The sequence below is a fragment of the Coregonus lavaretus genome (genome assembly GCF_964263955.1).
Source record: "Coregonus lavaretus genome assembly, chromosome: 2".
NCBI lineage: Eukaryota > Metazoa > Chordata > Actinopteri > Salmoniformes > Salmonidae > Coregonus > Coregonus lavaretus.
The window spans coordinates 71,286,596-71,308,104 of record NC_139989.1 but is presented as its reverse complement, the minus strand read 5'-3'; the positions used below and the strand labels follow the sequence as shown (position 1 = coordinate 71,308,104).

Sequence of the window (21,509 nt, the reverse complement as noted above, 5' to 3'; positions counted from 1 at the left end):
CAAATCATATTAAAACCACACTGCTATTCTTTGGTGGTGAAAATAGTGGCAGTATATTTTGATCAACATATTCAGATATATCAGTGTCCTGAAACCTGCCATATCTATTCATAAATGAATGTTTCATTATTAGAAATGACAAAGTATCAAAGTATTGCTTGTAGATAGAAAAATGCATATTACAAATATTTGAGTAGACTGACCAGAGCAGTTTAAAAAGCAGTATCAGTCAAAAGACAGACAGTGAGGTATCATATTTAGATTGTATTGAGTATCCAGTCCACACCATATCTATTTTGACAGATAAGCTAACATTTGAAATGAAAGCACTTTATGTATCTAGTCCCCCCATTTGAAGAAGTCAAAAGTATTCTGACCAATTCACTTATAGTGTATTAAAGTAGTCAAAAGTTGAGTATTTGGTCCCAAACTCGTTGGTTGCATTTGCAGTTTGTTTTGGTTGTGTTTTGGGTTATGTTTTGCCCGATAGTAACTGAATGGTGGATGATGACTGGAGTAATTTTCTGTCTAAGTGAGTAGATAACATGTTTCTAAACACTACTAAATTAATCCTGATGATGCCATGATTAAGAATAATCATGAATGAATCATGAATAATAATGAGTGAGAGAGTTACAGAGGCTACAACAAAACATGCTAACCTCTCACCATTACCAATAACAGAGGGGGTATGATCCTTGCGCCTCTGTAACTTTCTCATTCATCATTATTCACGATTCATTCATGATTATTCATAATCATGGTAACGTCCACATGAATGTAGAAGTGTTCAGAAACATCTTCTATTCTTACTGACAATACAAGTGAAGTGACTCCAAAATGACAGGACATTATTCACCATTCAGTTTCTATTGGGAAAAACATCATCCAAAACACAACCAAAACAAACTGCAAATGCATTCAACAAGTTTGTAGAATCACAAGCTTGATGTAATCACTGCAGGTAAGGAATATGGGACCAAATACTAAACTTTGGACTAAATTAATTTGTCCAAATACTTATGACTTTTTCAAATGGTAGAACTACATACATTAAGTGCTTTCATTTCTAAACAGTAAAACAGGTATGTATGAATACCCTCAAATAAAAGGTGACATTCTGTACTGTTGCCTAATATGAAACAATTTAAAATCCAAAATGATGGAGCATAGCGCCAAATGTAAAACTGTAAGCTTCACTGTCCAAACACATATGGTGTGGACTATGTGTGCCTGGTAAACACATGTGGATCTGGTGAACAGTTATCACTTGTTGACCAACTACAGGAATACTGACCTCAGAGTCTCCAGTTTACAGTGGGGATTCCCCAGTCCAGCAGAGAGCAGCTTCACTCCTGAATCCTTCAGGTCATTGTTACTCAGATCCAGCTCTCTCAGGTGTGAGGGGTTTGAACTGAGCACTGAGGCCAACACTTCACAGGATGTGTCTGTGAGTTTACAGCCAGTGAGTCTGTCAACAGAGTAAATACCATGAGGGACAGGTTGTATTAAAATGTTACATTTAGCTTTTCCTGCTTACACTGTTACCCCTGCACTAATAATGTGAACACTGTGTATAGATGTCTCAATGCTACAACTTTTCTGATCCGTTTGTATTACAGTTTGTTTAAGACTTTTCAGCTGATAGAAAGTTTAGTCAGCCAATGAAAATATTGTTGTTCTTACATACAGTAAAGTTTGGTCTGAGGGATAGTCACATGAGTACTTACAGAGCCAGTCAGCCAATAAAAATGCTGCTGTAACTACAATGTATTTTGGTGTGGGATATTTCCATGAATACTTACAGAGCTTTCCTGCAGCCTCTCACAGCTGGGAGCAGTCTCCTACGACCCTCCTCTGATGTCTTGTATACCTTCAGGTCAAAAACATCCAGAACCTCCTCTGATATCTGTAGCATGTAGGCCAGTGCTGAACAATGAGAAAGTGTGAGGTTTTTGGATCTCTTCTCTGACCTCAAGTACGCTTGGATTTCCTCCTGTACTGAATGGTCTTTCATCTCTATCAGACAGTGGAAGAGATTGATGCACCTCTCAGGGGAGATGTTCTTCCTCTGCATCACCTTAAGGGATCGGATTGTTTTCTGGACGCTGCCTGGACTGCTTTCTGTCTGTGTCACCAGACCTCGTAGGAGTTTCTGATTGGACTCCAGTGACATGCCATGAAGGAAGCGGACAAAGAGGTCCAGGTGTCCGTTCTTGCTCTCCAAGGCTTTATCCACGGTACTCTTCAGCAGCTCATGCAAGGTTAGCTCTTCAGATGCAGCTCTAGACTTTCTCTTGAGGAAGGGCTTCAGTGCATCCATGTTCTTGGTTGTGTAACAATGGTACATGTAGACAGCTGAGAGAAACTCCTGAATGCTCAGATGAACAAAGCAGTACACCACTCTCTGAAATAACACAGACTCTTCTTTAAAGATTTGTGTGCACACTCCTGAGTACACTGAGGCTTCTTTGACATCAATGCCACACTCTTTCAGGTCTTCTTCATAGAACATGAGATTACCCTTCTCCAGATTTTCAAACGCCAGCTTCCCCAGCTTCAGAAGAATTTCCTTATCTGACTCCATGAGCTCCTGTTGATCCATCTCAACTCTTCCATGATATTTCTGGTTCTTCAGGCTGGTCTGAATGAGCAGGAAGTGTATTGACATCTCAGTCAGAGTCGTGGGCATCTCTCTCCTCTTGTCTGTACTCAACATGTGTTCAAGGACTATTGCAGAAATCCAACAGAACACTGGCATGTGGCACATGATGTGGAGGCTCCTTGATGTCTTTATGTGTGAGATGATTCTGCTGGCCAGGTCCTCATCACTGAATCTCTTCCTGAAGTACTCCTCCTTCTGTGGGTCATTGAACCCTCGTACCTCTGTCACCTGGTCAACACACTTAGGGGGGATCTGATTGGTTGCTGCTGGTCGGGAGGTTATCCATAGGAGAGCAGAGGGAAGCAGATTCCCCATGATGAGGTTTGTCAACAGAACATCGACAGACGATGTCTGGGTGACATCAGACACCTTTTCATTGTGCTGGAAATCCAATGGAAGTCTGCTTTCATCCAAACCATCAAAGATGAACATAGCTTTACAGGCAGGGAGTTTCTTTGCATTGCCTATGTCTAGTTCTGTGTGGAAGCCATTTAAAAGTCTGAGAAGACTGTACTGGAGATCTTTAATCAAGTTCAGCTCCCGGAAAGGAAGCACAAATATGATCTCCACATCTTGGTTCGCCTTCTCTTCAGCCCAATCTAGGATGAACTTCTGCACAGAGACTGTTTTTCCGATGCCAGCGATGCCCTTCGTCAGCACAGTTCTGATGCTTCTCTCTTGGCCTGGTAAGGGTTTAAATATGTCATTGCAGTGGATTGCTGTGTCATGTGGGGTTGGTGTCCTGGATGCTGTCTCTAGCTGCCACACCTCATGTTCATTGTTAACCCCTTCACTCTCTCCTTCTGTGATGTAGAGCTCTGTGTAAATCCTGTTGAGGGGAGTTTGGTTCCCTGCTTTTTCCATACCTTCTATCACACATTCATACCTCCTTTTCAGACTGTCTTTATGGTTTACTATAGCTCTCTGCAGGCTGTCATCCACTACAAGGGAAGAGGAAAAATGATGTGTATCATAAACATTCATTGACAGGATGAAAAGTGGGCCTTCCACAACTACAGTAACTTCTATTATCTCATAATATTGTAGTTAACTACTGTAAATCATATTAAGGTATTGATTTGGCCCACGTGTGCAAGTGGTCTTACTGTTTTCAGAGCCTCTTGTTTTATTGGGTTGACTCAGCTGCTGTAGTACAGGCCGTGTTCTGGATCTCTTTCTACACTGAGGACAGTCATAGTCTCCTGAAGGAGCAGGTTTCTCCCAGTATCTGGTGATGCACTGTCTGCAAAACCCGTGTCCACAGGTGATAGAGACTGGATCACTCAGCACCTGCTGACACACTGCACACCTGGACTGATCCTCTGGCAGAGTAGACCTTCCACTACACAGATAAAGGAGAGAGAGAGATTGTAGATGTTAATACTGATCCTTTAACAGAGTAGACCTTCCACTACAGAGATAAAGGAGAGAGAGATTGTAGATGTTAATACTGATCCTCTAACAGAGTAGACCTTCCACTACAGAGATAAAGGAGAGAGAGATTGTAGATGTTAATAGTGATCCTCTAACAGAGTAGACCTTCCACTACAGAGATAAAGGAGAGAGAGATTGTAGATGTTAATACTGTTCATAGACAGACAGCTGGGAACAGAATACTCTGCTCTCTGAGTGGTAGTAGCCTCTGGAATGAATAACATGTCCACAGTGGTATTACTAAACTATATTAACTCAGAAGGTTGTAGAAACATGTCCACAGTGGTATTACTAAACTATATGAACTCAGAAGGTTGTAGAAACATGTCCACAGTGGTATTACTAAACTATATGAACTCAGAAGGTTGTAGAAACATGTCCACAGTGGTATTACTAAACTATATGAACTCAGAAGGTTGTAGAAACATGTCCACAGTGGTATTACTAAACTATATGAACTCAGAAGGTTGTAGAAACATGTCCACAGTGGTATTACTAAACTATATGAACTCAGAAGGTTGTAGAAACATGTCCACAGTGGTATTACTAAACTATATGAACTCAGAAGGTTGTAGAAACATGTCCACAGTGGTATTACTAAACTATATGAACTCAGAAGGTTGTAGAAACATGTCCACAGTGGTATTACTAAACTATATGAACTCAGAAGGTTGTAGAAACATGTCCACAGTGGTATTACTAAACTATATGAACTCAGAAGGTTGTAGAAACATGTCCACAGTGGTATTACTAAACTATATGAACTCAGAAGGTTGTAGAAACATGTCCACAGTGGTATTACTAAACTATATGAACTCAGAAGGTTGTAGAAACATGTCCACAGTGGTATTACTAAACTATATGAACTCAGAAGGTTGTAGAAACATGTCCACAGTGGTATTACTAAACTATATGAACTCAGAAGGTTGTAGAAACATGTCCACAGTGGTATTACTAAACTATATGAACTCAGAAGGTTGTAGAAACATGTCCACAGTGGTATTACTAAACTATATGAACTCAGAAGGTTGTAGAAACATGTCCACAGTGGTATTACTAAACTATATGAACTCAGAAGGTTGTAGAAACATGTCCACAATGGTATTACTAAACTATATGAACTCAGGTTGTAGAAACATGTCCACAGTGGTATTACTAAACTATATGAACTCAGAAGGTTGTAGAAACATGTCCACAGTGGTATTACTAAACTATATGAACTCAGAAGGTTGTAGAAACATGTCCACAGTGGTATTACTAAACAATATGAACTCAGAAGGTTGTAGAAACATGTCCACAGTGGTATTACTAAACTATATGACCTCAGAAGGTTGTAGAAACATGTCCACGGTGGTATTACTAAACTATATGAACTCAGGTTGTAGAAACATGTCCACAGTGGTATTACTAAACTATATGAACTCAGAAGGTTGTAGAAACATGTCCACAGTGGTATTACTAAACAATATGAACTCAGAAGGTTGTAGAAACATGTCCACAGTGGTATTACTAAACTATATGACCTCAGAAGGTTGTAGAAACATGTCCACGGTGGTATTACTAAACTATATGAACTCAGGTTGTAGAAACATGTCCACAGTGGTATTACTAAACTATATGAACTCAGAAGGTTGTAGAAACATGTCCACAGTGGTATTACTAAACAATATGAACTCAGAAGGTTGTAGAAACATGTCCACAGTGGTATTACTAAACTATATTACCTCAGAAGGTTGTAGAAACATGTCCACGGTGGTATTACTAAACTATATGAACTCAGGTTGTAGAAACATGTCCACAGTGGTATTACTAAACTATATGAACTCAGAAGGTTGTAGAAACATGTCCACAGTGGTATTACTAAACAATATGAACTCAGAAGGTTGTAGAAACATGTCCACAGTGGTATTACTAAACAATATGAACTCAGAAGGTTGTAGAAACATGTCCACAGTGGTATTACTAAACTATATGAACTCAGAAGGTTGTAGAAACATGTCCACAGTGGTATTACTAAACTATATGAACTCAAAAGATTGTAGAAACATGTCCACAGTGGTATTACTAAACTATATGAACTCAGAAGGTTGTAGAAACATGTCCACAGTGGTATTACTAAACTATATGAACGCAGAAGGTTGTAGAAACATGTCCACAGTGGTATTACTAAACAATATGAACTCAGAAGGTTGTAGAAACATGTCCACAGTGGTATTACTAAACTATATGAACTCAGAAGATTGTAGAAACATGTCCACAGTGGTATTACTAAACAATATGAACTCAGAAGGTTGTAGAAACATGTCCACAGTGGTATTACTAAACTATATGAACTCAGAAGGTTGTAGAAACATGTCCACAGTGGTATTACTAAACTATATGAACTCAGAAGGTTGTAGAAACATGTCCACAGTGGTATTACTAAACTATATGATCTCAGGTTGTAGAAACTTGTCCACAGTGGTATTACTAAACTATATGATCTCAGGTTGTAGAAACATGTCCACAGTGGTATTACTAAACTATATGAACTCAGAAGGTTGTAGAAACATGTCCACAGTGGTATTACTAAACTATATGAACTCAGGTTGTAGAAACATGTCCACAGTGGTATTACTAAACTATATGAACTCAGAAGGTTGTAGAAACATGTCCACAGTGGTATTACTAAACAATATGAACTCAGAAGGTTGTAGAAACATGTCCACAGTGGTATTACTAAACTATATGAACTCAGAAGGTTGTAGAAACATGTCCACAGTGGTATTACTAAACTATATGAACTCAGAAGGTTGTAGAAACATGTCCACAGTGGTATTACTAAACTATATGATCTCAGGTTGTAGAAACTTGTCCACAGTGGTATTACTAAACTATATGATCTCAGGTTGTAGAAACATGTCCACAGTGGTATTACTAAACTATATGAACTCAGAAGGTTGTAGAAACATGTCCACAGTGGTATTACTAAACTATATGAACTCAGGTTGTAGAAACATGTCCACAGTGGTATTACTAAACTATATGAACTCAGAAGGTTGTAGAAACATGTCCACAGTGGTATTACTAAACAATATGAACTCAGAAGGTTGTAGAAACATGTCCACAGTGGTATTACTAAACTATATGAACTCAGAAGGTTGTAGAAACATGTCCACAGTGGTATTACTAAACAATATGAACTCAGAAGGTTGTAGAAACATGTCCACAGTGGTATTACTAAACTATATGAACTCAGAAGGTTGTAGAAACATGTCCACAGTGGTATTACTAAACTATATGAACTCAGGTTGTAGAAACATGTCCACAGTGGTATTACTAAACTATATGAACTCAGAAGGTTGTAGAAACATGTCCACAGTGGTATTACTAAACTATATGAACTCAGAAGGTTGTAGAAACATGTCCACAGTGGTATTACTAAACTATATGAACTCAGGTTGTAGAAACATGTCCACAGTGGTATTACTAAACTATATGAACTCAGAAGGTTGTAGAAACATGTCCACAGTGGTATTACTAAACTATATGAACTCAGAAGGTTGTAGAAACATGTCCACAGTGGTATTACTAAACTATATGAACTCAGAAGGTTGTAGAAACACGTCCACGGTGGTATTACTAAACTATATGAACTCAGGTTGTAGAAACATGTCCACAGTGGTATTACTAAACTATATGAACTCAGAAGGTTGTAGAAACATGTCCACAGTGGTATTACTAAACTATATGAACTCAGAAGGTTGTGGAAACATGTCCACAGTGGTATTACTAAACTATATGAACTCAGGTTGTAGAAACATGTCCACAGTGGTATTACTAAACTATATGAACTCGGAAGGTTGTAGAAACATGTCCACAGTGGTATTACTAAACTATATGAACTCAGAAGGTTGTAGAAACATGTCCACAGTGGTATTACTAAACAATATGAACTCAGAAGGTTGTAGAAACATGTCCACAGTGGTATTACTAAACTATATGAACTCAGAAGGTTGTAGAAACATGTCCACAGTGGTATTACTAAACTATATGAACTCAGGTTGTAGAAACATGTCCACAGTGGTATTACTAAACTATATGAACTCAGAAGGTTGTAGAAACATGTCCACAGTGGTATTACTAAACTATATGAACTCAGAAGGTTGTAGAAACATGTCCACAGTGGTATTACTAAACTATATGAACTCAGGTTGTAGAAACATGTCCACAGTGGTATTACTAAACTATATGAACTCAGAAGGTTGTAGAAACATGTCCACAGTGGTATTACTAAACTATATGAACTCAGAAGGTTGTAGAAACATGTCCACAGTGGTATTACTAAACTATATGAACTCAGAAGGTTGTAGAAACACGTCCACGGTGGTATTACTAAACTATATGAACTCAGGTTGTAGAAACATGTCCACAGTGGTATTACTAAACTATATGAACTCAGAAGGTTGTAGAAACATGTCCACAGTGGTATTACTAAACTATATGAACTCAGAAGGTTGTGGAAACATGTCCACAGTGGTATTACTAAACTATATGAACTCAGGTTGTAGAAACATGTCCACAGTGGTATTACTAAACTAAATGAACTCGGAAGGTTGTAGAAACATGTCCACAGTGGTATTACTAAACTATATGAACTCAGAAGGTTGTAGAAACATGTCCACAGTGGTATTACTAAACTATTTGAACTCAGGTTGTAGAAACATGTCCACAGTGGTATTACTAAACTATATGAACTCAGAAGGTTGTAGAAACATGTCCACAGTGGTATTACTAAACTATATGAACTCAGAAGGTTGTAGAAACATGTCCACAGTGGTATTACTAAACTATATGAACTCAGGTTGTAGAAACATGTCCACAGTGGTATTACTAAACTATATGAACTCAGGTTGTAGAAACATGTCCACAGTGGTATTACTAAACTATATGAACTCAGGTTGTAGAAACATGTCCACAGTGGTATTACTAAACTATATGAACTCAGGTTGTAGAAACATGTCCACGGTGGTATTACTAAACTATATGAACTCAGGTTGTAGAAACATGTCCACAGTGGTATTACTAAACTATATGAACTCAGAAGGTTGTAGAAACACGTCCACAGTGGTATTACTAAACTATATGAACTCAGAAGGTTGTAGAAACATGTCCACAGTGGTATTACTAAACTATATGAACTCAGGTTGTAGAAACATGTCCACAGTGGTATTACTAAACTATATGAACTCAGAAGGTTGTAGAAACATGTCCACAGTGGTATTACTAAACTATATGAACTCAGAAGGTTGTAGAAACATGTCCACAGTGGTATTACTAAACTATATGAACTCAGATTGTAGAAATCTTCAAAAGTATAGAATGTACACACTAAGAAAAGAGGGTTCCGCAAGGGTTCTTTGGGAAGGGTGATGGTTCTATGTGGAACCATAATGACTCATTCTTTGCTTTTTAGTGATTATTAAAATGTAGGGGCAGTGGCTCATTAGAATATTTTGGGGTGTGGTTTGTTCAAAGCTCTTTTTGTGTAACAGTGAGTGAGTATCATTCCAGTTGATCTATTCTAATGTGTTGTGTTATGCAATGACTGTTAATACATACTGTTATGTAGGACTATGGCCAGTGGCGGTGTCTTGTGAACGACTCACGTATGGCCTTGTGTCAATTGAGAATGGTTGACTAAGTCAGTGGTTCTCAATTCTCTCCTCAGTGATCTAGTGATGTTACGTTTCATACTGAAGCTCCAAGGCATGCGTTGAAATCGCTAAGCAGCTAACTTCGAATCAGTGTGCCGATGCGTATATCACTTTATCAGAAGTACGTCATCAATGATGTCCGAAGCTTTGCTTACAAAATGCGAGATCCCACTGATTTCACCGTGGTTCTGGTGCTTTCTTCGATTAAGCTGCTTTCAAACACCGACTGCTACTGGATACCATACTTATACATTTAGTTAGGATTTTGTACAAGTAATTTCACCTAACTGATGTCTTAGCTGGTAGAGTAGGGAACTATGGAACATTCCAGGATGTGGGGGTATGAGTTCGAATCCCGTTGAAGAGACACTATTTTGAAAATAGCTTTGTGAAACCACACTTTCTGCACTGTTGTTCAAATAATTTGTTTTATTTAGTATAGTATAAGCTTCTCTCTTAAACATCCTCAATAATGCCATAGATTCCATTTTTGAAAAATAGTCCACTTGAAGGCAGAAAACGAAGCATGATGTAAGATGTGAACTGACTGTAGGCTATTAAAGCCAACGACTTACCACCACAGAGTTATAAAATCAGTGGAGAAAAAAAGACCTCTATCTGATAATCACACATTGCTATTTATTACTGACCAGCAGATGTCACTAATGTGCATTGTGTGAATGAATAAAGAAGCTCAGAGCAATTAACCTATTTGACACAATTGGTTGGAAAGCCTCATTGCATCAGGAAGCTTTGTTTTTCCATCACTACAGTGACCCGCAGCAGTTTGAGAGCTAGTTGTCACGGCAGGTAGCCTAGCATTAAGAGTCAGTAACTGAAAGGTCGCTGGTTTGAATCCCAAAGCCGACTAGGTGAAAAATATGCCGATGTGCCCTTGAGCAAGGCACTTAGCCCTAATTGTGCTTGTATGTTGCTCTGGATGAGAGCGTCTGCTAAATGACTAAACTGTTAAATATAACACCTATGGAATTTTAACTATATATTATATGGCTAACCAGAATACCAAAGAAATGTAATGTTCTTCAAAAGGATCTACGAAGAACCTTTGAGATTGAGGAAGGTTCTTTATAGAACCATTCTCTATAAAGGTTCTATAAAGAACCATAACAAAGGGTTCTTTATAGCCACAAAAAGGTCTGTAACCATAGCGAACCCTTTTTTGGCACTACATAGAACCTTTAGTTTTTAGTGTGTAACCACTAAATGCATTAAAGGAAAATGATTTGGTGTTACAAACAAACTGCAAATATCAACGCTGTTGTCATAAAATGTTACTATATGTTTTATATATTGTGATTATATATTGTGATTCGTGTAGGTCGAAACATTCTGTTCAATTACAAAGCCTTTTTTTCATGAATACAATATTTTTGGTTATGGAAAAGATATTTCACATCGGTTTAGAATATTAAATTATTCTCTACACTGTCCTTGCTGGCCCATGTTGACTCCAATGCTTCCCACAATGTTTCAAGTTGGCTGGATATCCTTTAACCTGTCTCCTCCCCTTCATCTACAGTGATTGAAGTGGATTTAATAACAAGTGACTTCAATAAGGGATCATAGCTTTCACCTGGATTCACCTTGTCAATCTATGTCATGGAAAAAGCAGGTGTTCATAATGTTTTGTACACTCAGTGTATTAAAATATATGACATAAACAACAAATTATAAGCAGATGCTTTACAGTATATACTCAGATACACAAAATACATCTGGTTTCAGATCTAGAAGATTCTCCTCTTCAATAGCAATATCATCAATTCTGACCAGTAATTTACCTGGGGTCAAAGATGCCTGATCCATCACTAAAATGTATAGGAAGATTCATAGAGATGTCACTTTTCATGGACAGATGACTGGGTACTGGAGAGACTGATCTCAGAGTTTGGTTGGATATTCTGAAAAACATAATAAATCACCATGAAATTACATTTTAAAATATATCAAAATTATATTTCAATAGATAAAATACATTACATAAAGCATTAAAATGTATGCCATTACATAAAGCAACAAACAAACAGTGTAAAAAACATTAAGAACACCCTCCTAATATTGAGTTGCAACCCCCCCCTACCAGTCTCCTCCCCTGCATCTACACTGACTGAAGTGGATTTAACAAGTGGAACTTACTTGTAACATGGTCACATTGGCCTACTGATTCACTTCCTCATCTCAGTTCCACTTTAATCCTTAAGAGTCTATTCATGCACATACTTTATAATATGTCCATATATAGTTATAATCTGTTCTAGGAACATCTACCCAAAATATTACACCTTCTTTATTACTTCACCAAACATACACTACATGATCAAAAGTATGTGGACACCTGCTGGTTCAACATCTCATTACACCTGCTGGTCCAACATCTCATTACACCTGCTGGCCAACATCTCATTACACCTGATGGTCCAACATCTCATTACACCTGCTGGCCAACATCTCATTACACCTGCTGGTCCAACATCTCATTACACCTGCTGGTCCAACATCTCATTACACCTGCTGGTCCAACATCTCATTACACTTGATGCTCCAACATCTCATTACACCTGCTGGTCCAACATCTCATTACACCTGCTGGTCCAACATCTCATTACACCTCCTGGTCCAACATCTCATTACACTTGCTGGTCCAAAATCTCATTCCACCTGATGGTCCAACATCTCATTACACCTCCTGGTCCAACATCTCATTACACCTGCTGGTCCAACATCTCATTACACCTGCTGGTCCAACATCTCATTACACCTGCTGGTCCAACATCTCATTACACCTCCTGGTCCAACATCTCATTACACCTGCTGGTCCAACATCTCATTACACCTCCTGGTCCAACATCTCATTCCAAAATCATGGCCATTAATATGGAGTTGGTTCCCTCTTTGCTGCTATACCAGCCACCACTCTTCTGGGAAGGCTTTCCACTAGATGTTGGAATATTGCTGCGGGGATTTGCTTCCATTCAGCAACAAGAGAATTAGTGAGGTCGGGCACTGATGTTGGGTGATTAGGCCTGGCTCGCAGTAGGCATTCCCAAGGTGTTCGATGGGGTTGAGGTCAGGGCTCTGTGCAGGCCAGTCAAGTTCTTCCAGTTCAAACCATTTCTGTATGGACCTTGCTTTGTGCACAGAATCGTCTAGAATGTCATTGTATGCGGTAGCGTTAAGATTTCCCTTCACTGGAACTAAGGGGCCTAGCCCGAACCATGAAAAACAGCCCCAGACCATTATTCCTCCTCCACCAAACTTTACAGTTGGCACTATGCATTAGGGCAGGTAGCGTTCTCCTGGCATCCGCCAAACCCAGATTGGTCCGTCGGACTGCCAGATGGTGAAGCGTGATTCATCACTCCAGAGATTGTGTTTCCACTGCTCCAGAGTCCAATGGCGGCGAGCTTGTTGGAAATGTTGCATCCTATGACCGTGCCACGTTGAAAGTCACTGAGCTCTTCAGTAAAGCTATTCTACTGCTAATGTTTGTCTATGGAGATTGCATGGCTGTGTGCTCGATTTTATACACCTGTCAGCAATGGGTGCGACTGAAATAGCCGAATCCACTAATTTGATGGGGTGTCCACATACTTTTGTATATATAGTGTATGTGTAAAAATAAATACATATATACAGTACCAGTCAAAGGTTTGGAAACAGCTACTCATTTAAGGGTTTTTCTTAATTTTTACTATTTTCTACATTGTAGAATAATAGTGAAGACTTCAAAACTATGAAATAACACACATGGAATCATGTAGTAACCAAAAAAGTGTTAAACAAATAAAAAAATATTTTATATTTGAGATTCTTCAAAGTAGCCACCCCTTTGCCTTGATGACAGCTTTGCACACTCTTGAGCAATTTCCAAATGCCTGAAGGTACCACGTTCATCTGTACAAACAATAGTACGCAAGGATAAACACCATGGGACCACACAGCTGTCATACCGCTCAGGAAGGAGATGCGTCCTGTCTCCTAGAGATGAACGTACTTTGGTGCGAAAAGTGAAAATCAATCGCAGAACAACAGCAAAGGACTTTGTGAAGATGCTGGAGGAAACACGTACAAAAGTATCTATATCCACAGTAAAACGAGTCCTATATCGACATAACCTGAAAGGCCACTCAGCAAGGAAGAAGCCACTGCTCCAAAACCGCCATAAAAAAGCCAGACTACGGTTTGCAACTGCACATGGGGACGAAGATCATACTTTTTGGAGAAATGTCCTCTGGTCTGATGAAACAAAAATAGAACTGTTTGGCCATAATGACCATTGTGATGTTTGGAGGAAAAAGGGGGTTGCTTGCAAGCCAAAGAACACCATCCCAACCGTGAAGCACGGGGTGGCAGCATTATGCTGTTGGGGTGCTTTGCTGCAGGCGGGACTGGTGCACTTCACAAAATAGATACATCATGAGGAATGAAAATTATGTGGATATATTGAAGCAACATCTCAAGACATCAGTCAGGAAGTTAAAGCTTGGTCACAAATGGGTCTTCCAAATGGACAATGACCCCAAGCATACTTCCAAAGTTGTGGCAAAATGGCTTAAGGACAACAAAGTCAAGGTATTGGAGTGGCCATCACAAAGCCCTGACCTCAATCCTATAGAACATTTGAGGGCAGAACTGAAAAAGCGTGTGCGAGCAAGGAGGCCTACAAACCTGACTCAGTTACACCAGCTCTCTCAGGAGGAATGGGCCAAAATTCACCCAACTTACTGTGGGAAGCTTGTGGAAGGCTACCCTAAACGTTTGACCCAAGTTGAACAATTTAAACGCAACGCTACCAAATACTAATTGAGTGTATGTAAACTTTTGACCCACTGGTATTGTGATGAAAGACATTTCACATTCTTAAAATAAAGTGGCGATCCTAACTGACCTAAAACAGGGAATATTTACTAGGATTAAATGTCAGGAATTGTGAAAAACTGAGTTTAAATGTATTTGGCTAAGGTGTATGTAAACTTCAGACTTCAACTGTAGATTGTAATATGTATTTTTCTGGCTTGTCTTCCCCAGTGATTTGACCCACGCACTCCTACTGCTTATTATGTGACTTGTTAAGCGCATTTCTACTCCTGAAACTTTTCAGGCTTGCCATAACAAAGGGGTTGAATACTTACTGATTCAAGACATTTCAGCTTTTCATTTTTTATTACATTCGTAAAGACTTCGTAAAACATAATTCCATTTTGACATTATGGGGTATTGTGTGTAGGCCAGTGACCAAATAAATCTGAATTTTATGCATTTTAAATTCAGGCTTTAACATAACAAAATGTGGAAAAAGTCAAGGGGTGTGAATACTTTCTGAAGTCACTTTATATACCTAAAATCCGGCAAATTGAGAGCTCTCCACTAAAGTTTTACAAACAATAAAAACCTTGGCGCGCCCGAAAATATTATTAAAAAGTTTGGTCCTTGGACACAGAGGGGTTAAACACTAAAGTTACCGTCCATCTAGTGAAGAGAGGAGAACCGGACAGAGGGATGGTAGGTAGCCAGCATCCGTCAACGAGAGAGGGAGAAGCCCTCCACGGTACTTAACAGGTGGAAGAAACAACCAGGGAGCTCCATCGGTCCACAAGAAATGCAGGCAGCCGGTGATGATGTAGTGGTAGCTAGGATAACTAGGATGCTGCTGGTAGAGTAGCTAGCTTAGCTAGCTGTACCGACTAGCTTGGCTAGCTAGTAGGTCCCGTTCGTCTGTCCCTCAAGGATGATGACGAATCCGGTGAACCACAAGATGAAACAAGGATAGTGAGTGAAAAGGATCTGGCTACTGTTGATGAAACACAAGTTTACTGGAGAACGGAGACCAAGTAGAGACTTTTGGACAAGGTGGATGATTGTATAATATAAGGCAGTTTATTCAGAGGTAAAGATATCTGTAAATAGCGTGCACGGACCCGTTCGTCAACCTCGTAGGGAGATATCTGAGAGCGCGCCCCAAAACATTGTGTGCTGACATTTTATACAATAAAATAAAGTAGGTTGATTCTAGTAGTTCCGATCTTCCGATTGGTCCTGATGAGTTGGTCGAGGTCATCTCCATTGCATTGGCTCTGAGTCGGGTTCTCTGTCTCCAGATGTTCAGCCTAAGAGAAGGGTTTTTGTGTGTGTGTGTGCTTAACAATGATGATGTGTGTGTATGTGTGTGTTTGTGTGTGTAAGTGTGTGTGTGTGTATGTGTGTGTGTATGTGTGTGTGTGTGTATGTGTGTGTGTGTATGTGTGTGTATGTGTGTGTGTGTGTATGTGTGTGTGTGTATGTGTGTGTGCTTAACAATGATGATGTGTGTGTGTGTGTGTGTATGTGTGTGTGTGTGGGGGGGGTGTGTGTATGTCCTCAGAGCAATAACTCGTGAGTTTGGGAGAACTTGAGAGACCTATGGCGTGGGTGTTGTCCATAGCCACCTGCTGATAAGGCCGACAAGATAGAAGTCTTTGTGCATTGTATTAAGTCCCAAGGCCCCAACACAAGATGGGTTATGCACAAGATTTTAGTCAGACCAAGCTATAACATAATACATTTACCACGACAAATCCCTCTCTTCACGTCTCCCCAGAGACGTGACCAAGTAACAGTAAAGAAGGAAAACTTAAAACGTGACACAAGCTAACAGTGTAATTGGCAAAATAGGGAAAACTTTATCAGAAGATAAAGTTTTGATTCCCCCTCTTCACGTCTCACAAGAGACGTGACATAAAGCTTAAATGCTATTCATCATCCAGATATCCTTGGTCAGCATCGTCAATAGCAAGCAAAGGAAACATCTGACCGTTATCTGCAGGATGTGGATCAATAGCGGTGGTTATAATCCTGGTTGTCAGCGTCCGTATGCATGGAATGCAACAGCATCCACAAAGCACTAGAATTGCAGCAAAAACAGAGATGGATACAAGTATAGAAGAAACAAGCGTTTTATATTTACCAAACGCATCCATCCAAGAGTCCCACATTGAAGTATCCACCCCTGAGTGGCTCTTCATTTTGCCATTAAGAGTTCGTAACCCTTCCAGGGCGACAGTCAAGCTGCCATCTGAGGCTGTATTGTTGGGAATAAAGGTACAACATTGTTCACCAAACATAGCACATACTCCTCCTTTTTCAGCCAGGAGCATGTCGACAGCAATACGATTTTGGAAAGCCATGAGAGAGGTCGCAGCCAACTGGCCATGCACCGCCTCAAAACCTTGTTGGGTCCAATTGCCTAATTTTTGAACATTAAAATGGACATAATTGATTCTGTCAACATTTTTATTAATTGTGCACCACCAGCAAAATGAAGATTCAAAACCTGCGGCTACTTGGTCAATCAATTTATACTCATCTGGTACCCCCCTAGGGACCCCAATTGCATCAATGTAGGTTGGGTCCCCATGAGTAGGGCCCACAGCGCGCCTGGTCCTGGTAGGAATTAAGTCAGACACATGGGTCACCAGCTCCTGAACACCTGTTGGATGCACAGAAATTGGTAGCAAAAGAGAGACTAGTGCACAGGTGCCTGTGGCATTTCCAGGCAGTCCATCAAACAGATGAACGCCTCCACACCACCACCAGACATCAGCCCTGGAAACAGGTTTAAACTCAGCATTAGACGTATAGATAAACCGACACCATCCAACAGGTACCATACCCAACAATGGTAGACCCTTCGTGAGATTAACACAGGTAAAGTTAGCTCTAGCCACCTGATAGGAAAAAATTGGCTTCTTAGTTGCTTTAGTAACCAAGGGATGAACTACGTCCCATAGTGTACAATTGGCGGAAGGGTTGTCATGTTTCATGACAGACAGGAAGCATTCTGGCGTAATGGCGGCAGGGATAATGCGAAGCAATGGCCGTGCCCCCATACAAACCACACAACTCTGATGAGTCACCTTTGCCGCTTCCTCAGTCAACAAGAGCCAGTTGTTAGAAAGGCCAGAGACACCTGTAGCGGTCAGGATTGCATCATCCAAAGTAGGTGGAGTGGTAACCATGGTAATTGGTCCCCATCTACCTCTACCTGTGGGTTTCACAATGTTTTTTCTATCGTCCTTAATTGTAGAAGTGGAAGGGTCGGGTGTTGATACAAAACAAACAATCAAGTTCCATTTAAAATAGTAAATATAATATGGAGGCCTATGTTTACTATATGGACCGGTGTCCATATATGGAGCCAATATGAAATATTGGCAGCCCTTCCTCTGGCCTGGTGGGATAATTAACTTCAGGCCATTTTGTTCTTTGGCCAATGTAAGTCCCTTTCGCCATAACAAGACGTTTCGTCCTGTTGAATAACTTGACCAATCAGGACCTGTCTCGGCGACTAGGTTTTTCCAGGACCATTTATCCAAACCCCCCAATGTCATGTACCAATGATATTGGACTTGCCATAACTTCCTGTTTTCATTCTGCCCAGTAGTTTCCAACATTCCCCAAGGGACGGTGACAGTGGTGGTAGTATTTATAGGGATACATAGGGTGGTACTTCTAATTTGGTTGGTAGTACAGTTTTGGTCGCTATTAAAAACATGTCGTTTTCGTAAGGTATGGGTGTTTGTTCTGACGGTGGTGTGAGATGTGATATTCTCTCTTTCTCTCTGAGAACCTGAGCCCTAGGACCATACGTCAGGACTACCGGGCATGATGACACCTTGCTATCCCCAGTCCGCCTGGCCTTGCTGCTATTCCAGTTTCAACTGTTCTGCCTGCGGCTACGAAACCCCTACCTGTCCCAGACCTGCTGTTTTCAACTCTAAATGATCGGCTATGAAAAGCCAACTGAGAGACCTGAGCCCTAGGACCATACGTCGGGACTACCGGCCGTGGTGACTCCTTGCTGTCCCCAGTCCGCCTGGCCTTGCTGCTATTCCAGTTTAAACTGTTCTGCCTGCGGTTATGGAACCCCTACCTGTCCCAGACCTGCTGTTTTAAACTCTAATGATCGGCTATGAAAAGCCAACTGAGATTTATTCCTGATTATTATTTGACCATGCTTGTCACTTATGAACATTTTTGAACATCTTGGCATGGTTCTGTTATAATCTCCACCCGGCACAGCCAGAAGAGGACTGGCCACCCCTCATAGCCTGGTTCCTCTCTAGGTTTCTTCCTAGGTTTTGCCTTTCTAGGGAGTTTTTCCTAGCCACCGTGCTTCTACACCTGCATTACTAGCTGTTTGGGGTTTTAGGCTGGGTTTCTGTACAGCACTTCGAGATATTAGCTGATGTAAGAAGGGCTATATAAAATAAAATTGATTGAAAATTGATATTATTAGGACTAGTGATATTAGTATGTGGATGTGCTAGTTGCTGTATTAGCCATGTGAGAGTTCCCATGGAAACTCCAGTGACTATAATGAAAATAACAAACAAGGGACCAGAGATACCCAGTCTCTCCCAGGGAGGTCTATGTCTCCTCCCAGGGCGAAGCCCTCCAGTCTCTGTTAATGAGAGTCTCCTCCACATTCTCACAGACTAGGGGCCTCTGTATTTGGTGCCGAATTTAGGGCGCTCAAGTCAGCCCTGACCTCAGTCAAAGTTCTGGAAGGAGTTGGTGCTGGTGTACAATGTGTCAAGTGGTGCCAAGGTGCGCCTGATTTACCTTTGACCTGGACTGAGTGTGAAGTAACCTCCTTCACTTCGTACGGTCCAGTCCACCTGGGATCTTGCCACTTTCTCTTGTGAACCTTGATCCTTACCCAGTCGCCAACTTTTACCTTCAGCAGCGCCGGATCTCCCGTCAGCTCCCCCTCTTGGACCTTGTGAATCTGTTTGGAGAGAGCTGCAGAGAGTTCCGTTAGTTTTCTCACATATTCAGACATTACAATTTGTTGTACATCAAGGGCGGGCATATGACCTCCCTCCCTTGGTGGACCAGGCATGACTCTACCAGTCATAATCTCATGTGGAGAGAGATGGGTGCCTGCTCCTGGAGAGGCTCTCATGGCCATCAACGCCAGGGGCAGAGCTTCAACCCACGTCAACTTTGAACCTGCACATACCTTGGCTATCTTAGCCTTCAAAGTTTGATTGGCGCGTTCCACGAGGCCCTGAGATTGCGGCCGGTACACAGACCCAAACTTGTGCACAATGCCGAACCTCTCCTCCACCTGTCTCAGGTGTTGGTTACTGAAATGGGACCCGTTGTCGGATCGAATTTGTCTTGGAACCCCATACCTTGGTATGAGTTCAGTCTGCAGCCACTTAATAACTGACCTAGCATCCTCGCGTGCTGTTGGTATTGCCTCAACCCATTTGGAGAATCGATCTACCATTACCAATAAGTACCTTTTCCCATTAGTTACATTATCAGCCCCCATGTCAGTGTAATCTATGCTAATGTCCTGAAAACATGCATTAGGTACTGGGTATGAACCCATGGGTGTTTGGAAAGGTTTCTTTGGGTTGTGGCTGCCACAAATGCTGCACTCATCACAAAACAAGTCTGTCATGTCCTTAATGTGTGGGTGCCACCAAATATGGGAAACCTTCTGTAAAGTTTTGAGTTTCCCTTCATGGGTGGGCCCATGAGCCTCACGTATCAGCTCGGGGCAGAGATTAGCTGGGGCCACCAACCTGCCGTCATGGCATCTCCAAAGTTCATCAGGTCCTTTGGTGGCTCCCATCTGTCCCCATACCGAGTGCTCATACGGGCCCGCTGTGAATTGTAGTTCCTTTATGTGTTGGTCTGTGAGTTCTGTTCTAGCTGGTTGAGTCTGCAGCACCATCTGTCTTGGAGTGTAGCCCCCAGCTTTCTTGGCTGCTTTGTCAGCTGCGTCATTTCCCTCGCTGACTTTGTTCTTGAGTTGCTGATGTCCTTTGCACTTCATGATGGCCACCTGCTCAGGTAGTGAGACTGCTTTTATCAGTCTCTCCATTTGTGCCTTGTGTTTGATCGGAAGGTTTCCTGTTGTGGTGAAGTTACGTCTGACCCATTGTGGTCCATCTGTATGGACTGCTCCATGAGCATATGCTGAGTCAGTGTAGATGTTCACAGTCTTTCCTTCAGCCTTTTCCAGGGCTTGAGTCAAACCAATGATCTCAGCTAGTTGGGCTGAGGCAGGTTGTGGGATGATGTCTGATTCCAGGGTCACGTGTGACCCGTCTGGAAGCTGCTGTACCACTGCATATGCTGCTATGTTCCCTTCTTCTCCTCTATAGCAGCATCCATCGGTGTACAACCATAGATCAGGATTGGTAAGGGGTTCGTTTCCCAAGTCTGGTCGCAGTTTCAGTTCCTGTGCCGCCCTCTCTTCGCAGGAGTGTGCCAACCCTTCTTCTGCATTGAGTGCGTCTGCCATGTTTTTGTCGGTGTTGACAAAAGTAATGTGTGATTGGGTGCATTTATTCTGGATTTTGTTCTTTCTTTCAGCGCTGAACGTGAATTCCTTGCTCATCAGATATGCTGCAACCCCATGGTGCGTATGGATTTCCAATTTGTGGCACATTACCAGGTGGGCGGTTTTTTCAATAGCTTTTGCCACTGCAGCCACGTACCTGGAACATGTTGTCTGACCTGCTTCAATATGGTCCAACTTAGAGGAATGATACATCAGTACTCTTCTCTCCCCCTCTTGTTTCTGAAAAAGGATGGAAGAAGTGAACCCCTCCTTTTCAGAAACATCAAGATGAAATTTGTTTTTGTAGTCGGGTGCTGTCAGAGCTGCTGCCACCGAGAGATCGGTTTTTAGGAGA

The 21,509-nt window shown here is 41.2% G+C and overlaps 2 protein-coding genes across 2 annotated transcripts in view; one reads left to right on the top strand and one right to left on the bottom strand.

Annotated features, from left to right (window-relative positions):
• Nucleotides 1-21,509, top strand: part of LOC311141354 (NLR family CARD domain-containing protein 3-like) — a 171,349-nt gene that overhangs the window by 73,069 nt on the left and 76,771 nt on the right. The gene's annotated exons all lie outside the window — the stretch shown is intronic.
• The window catches only part of LOC311142242 (NLR family CARD domain-containing protein 3-like), a 66,514-nt gene that overhangs the window by 7,652 nt on the left and 37,353 nt on the right, over nt 1-21,509 (bottom strand). Inside the window, exons 2-4 of the mRNA XM_084177856.1 lie at nt 3,772-4,007; nt 1,806-3,606; nt 1,298-1,471 (exon numbers count right to left, since the gene is read on the bottom strand). Of these exons, the coding sequence (XP_084033982.1) occupies nt 1,298-1,471; nt 1,806-3,606; nt 3,772-4,007 (2,211 nt within the window). The remainder of the gene's footprint in view (nt 1-1,297; nt 1,472-1,805; nt 3,607-3,771; nt 4,008-21,509) is intronic.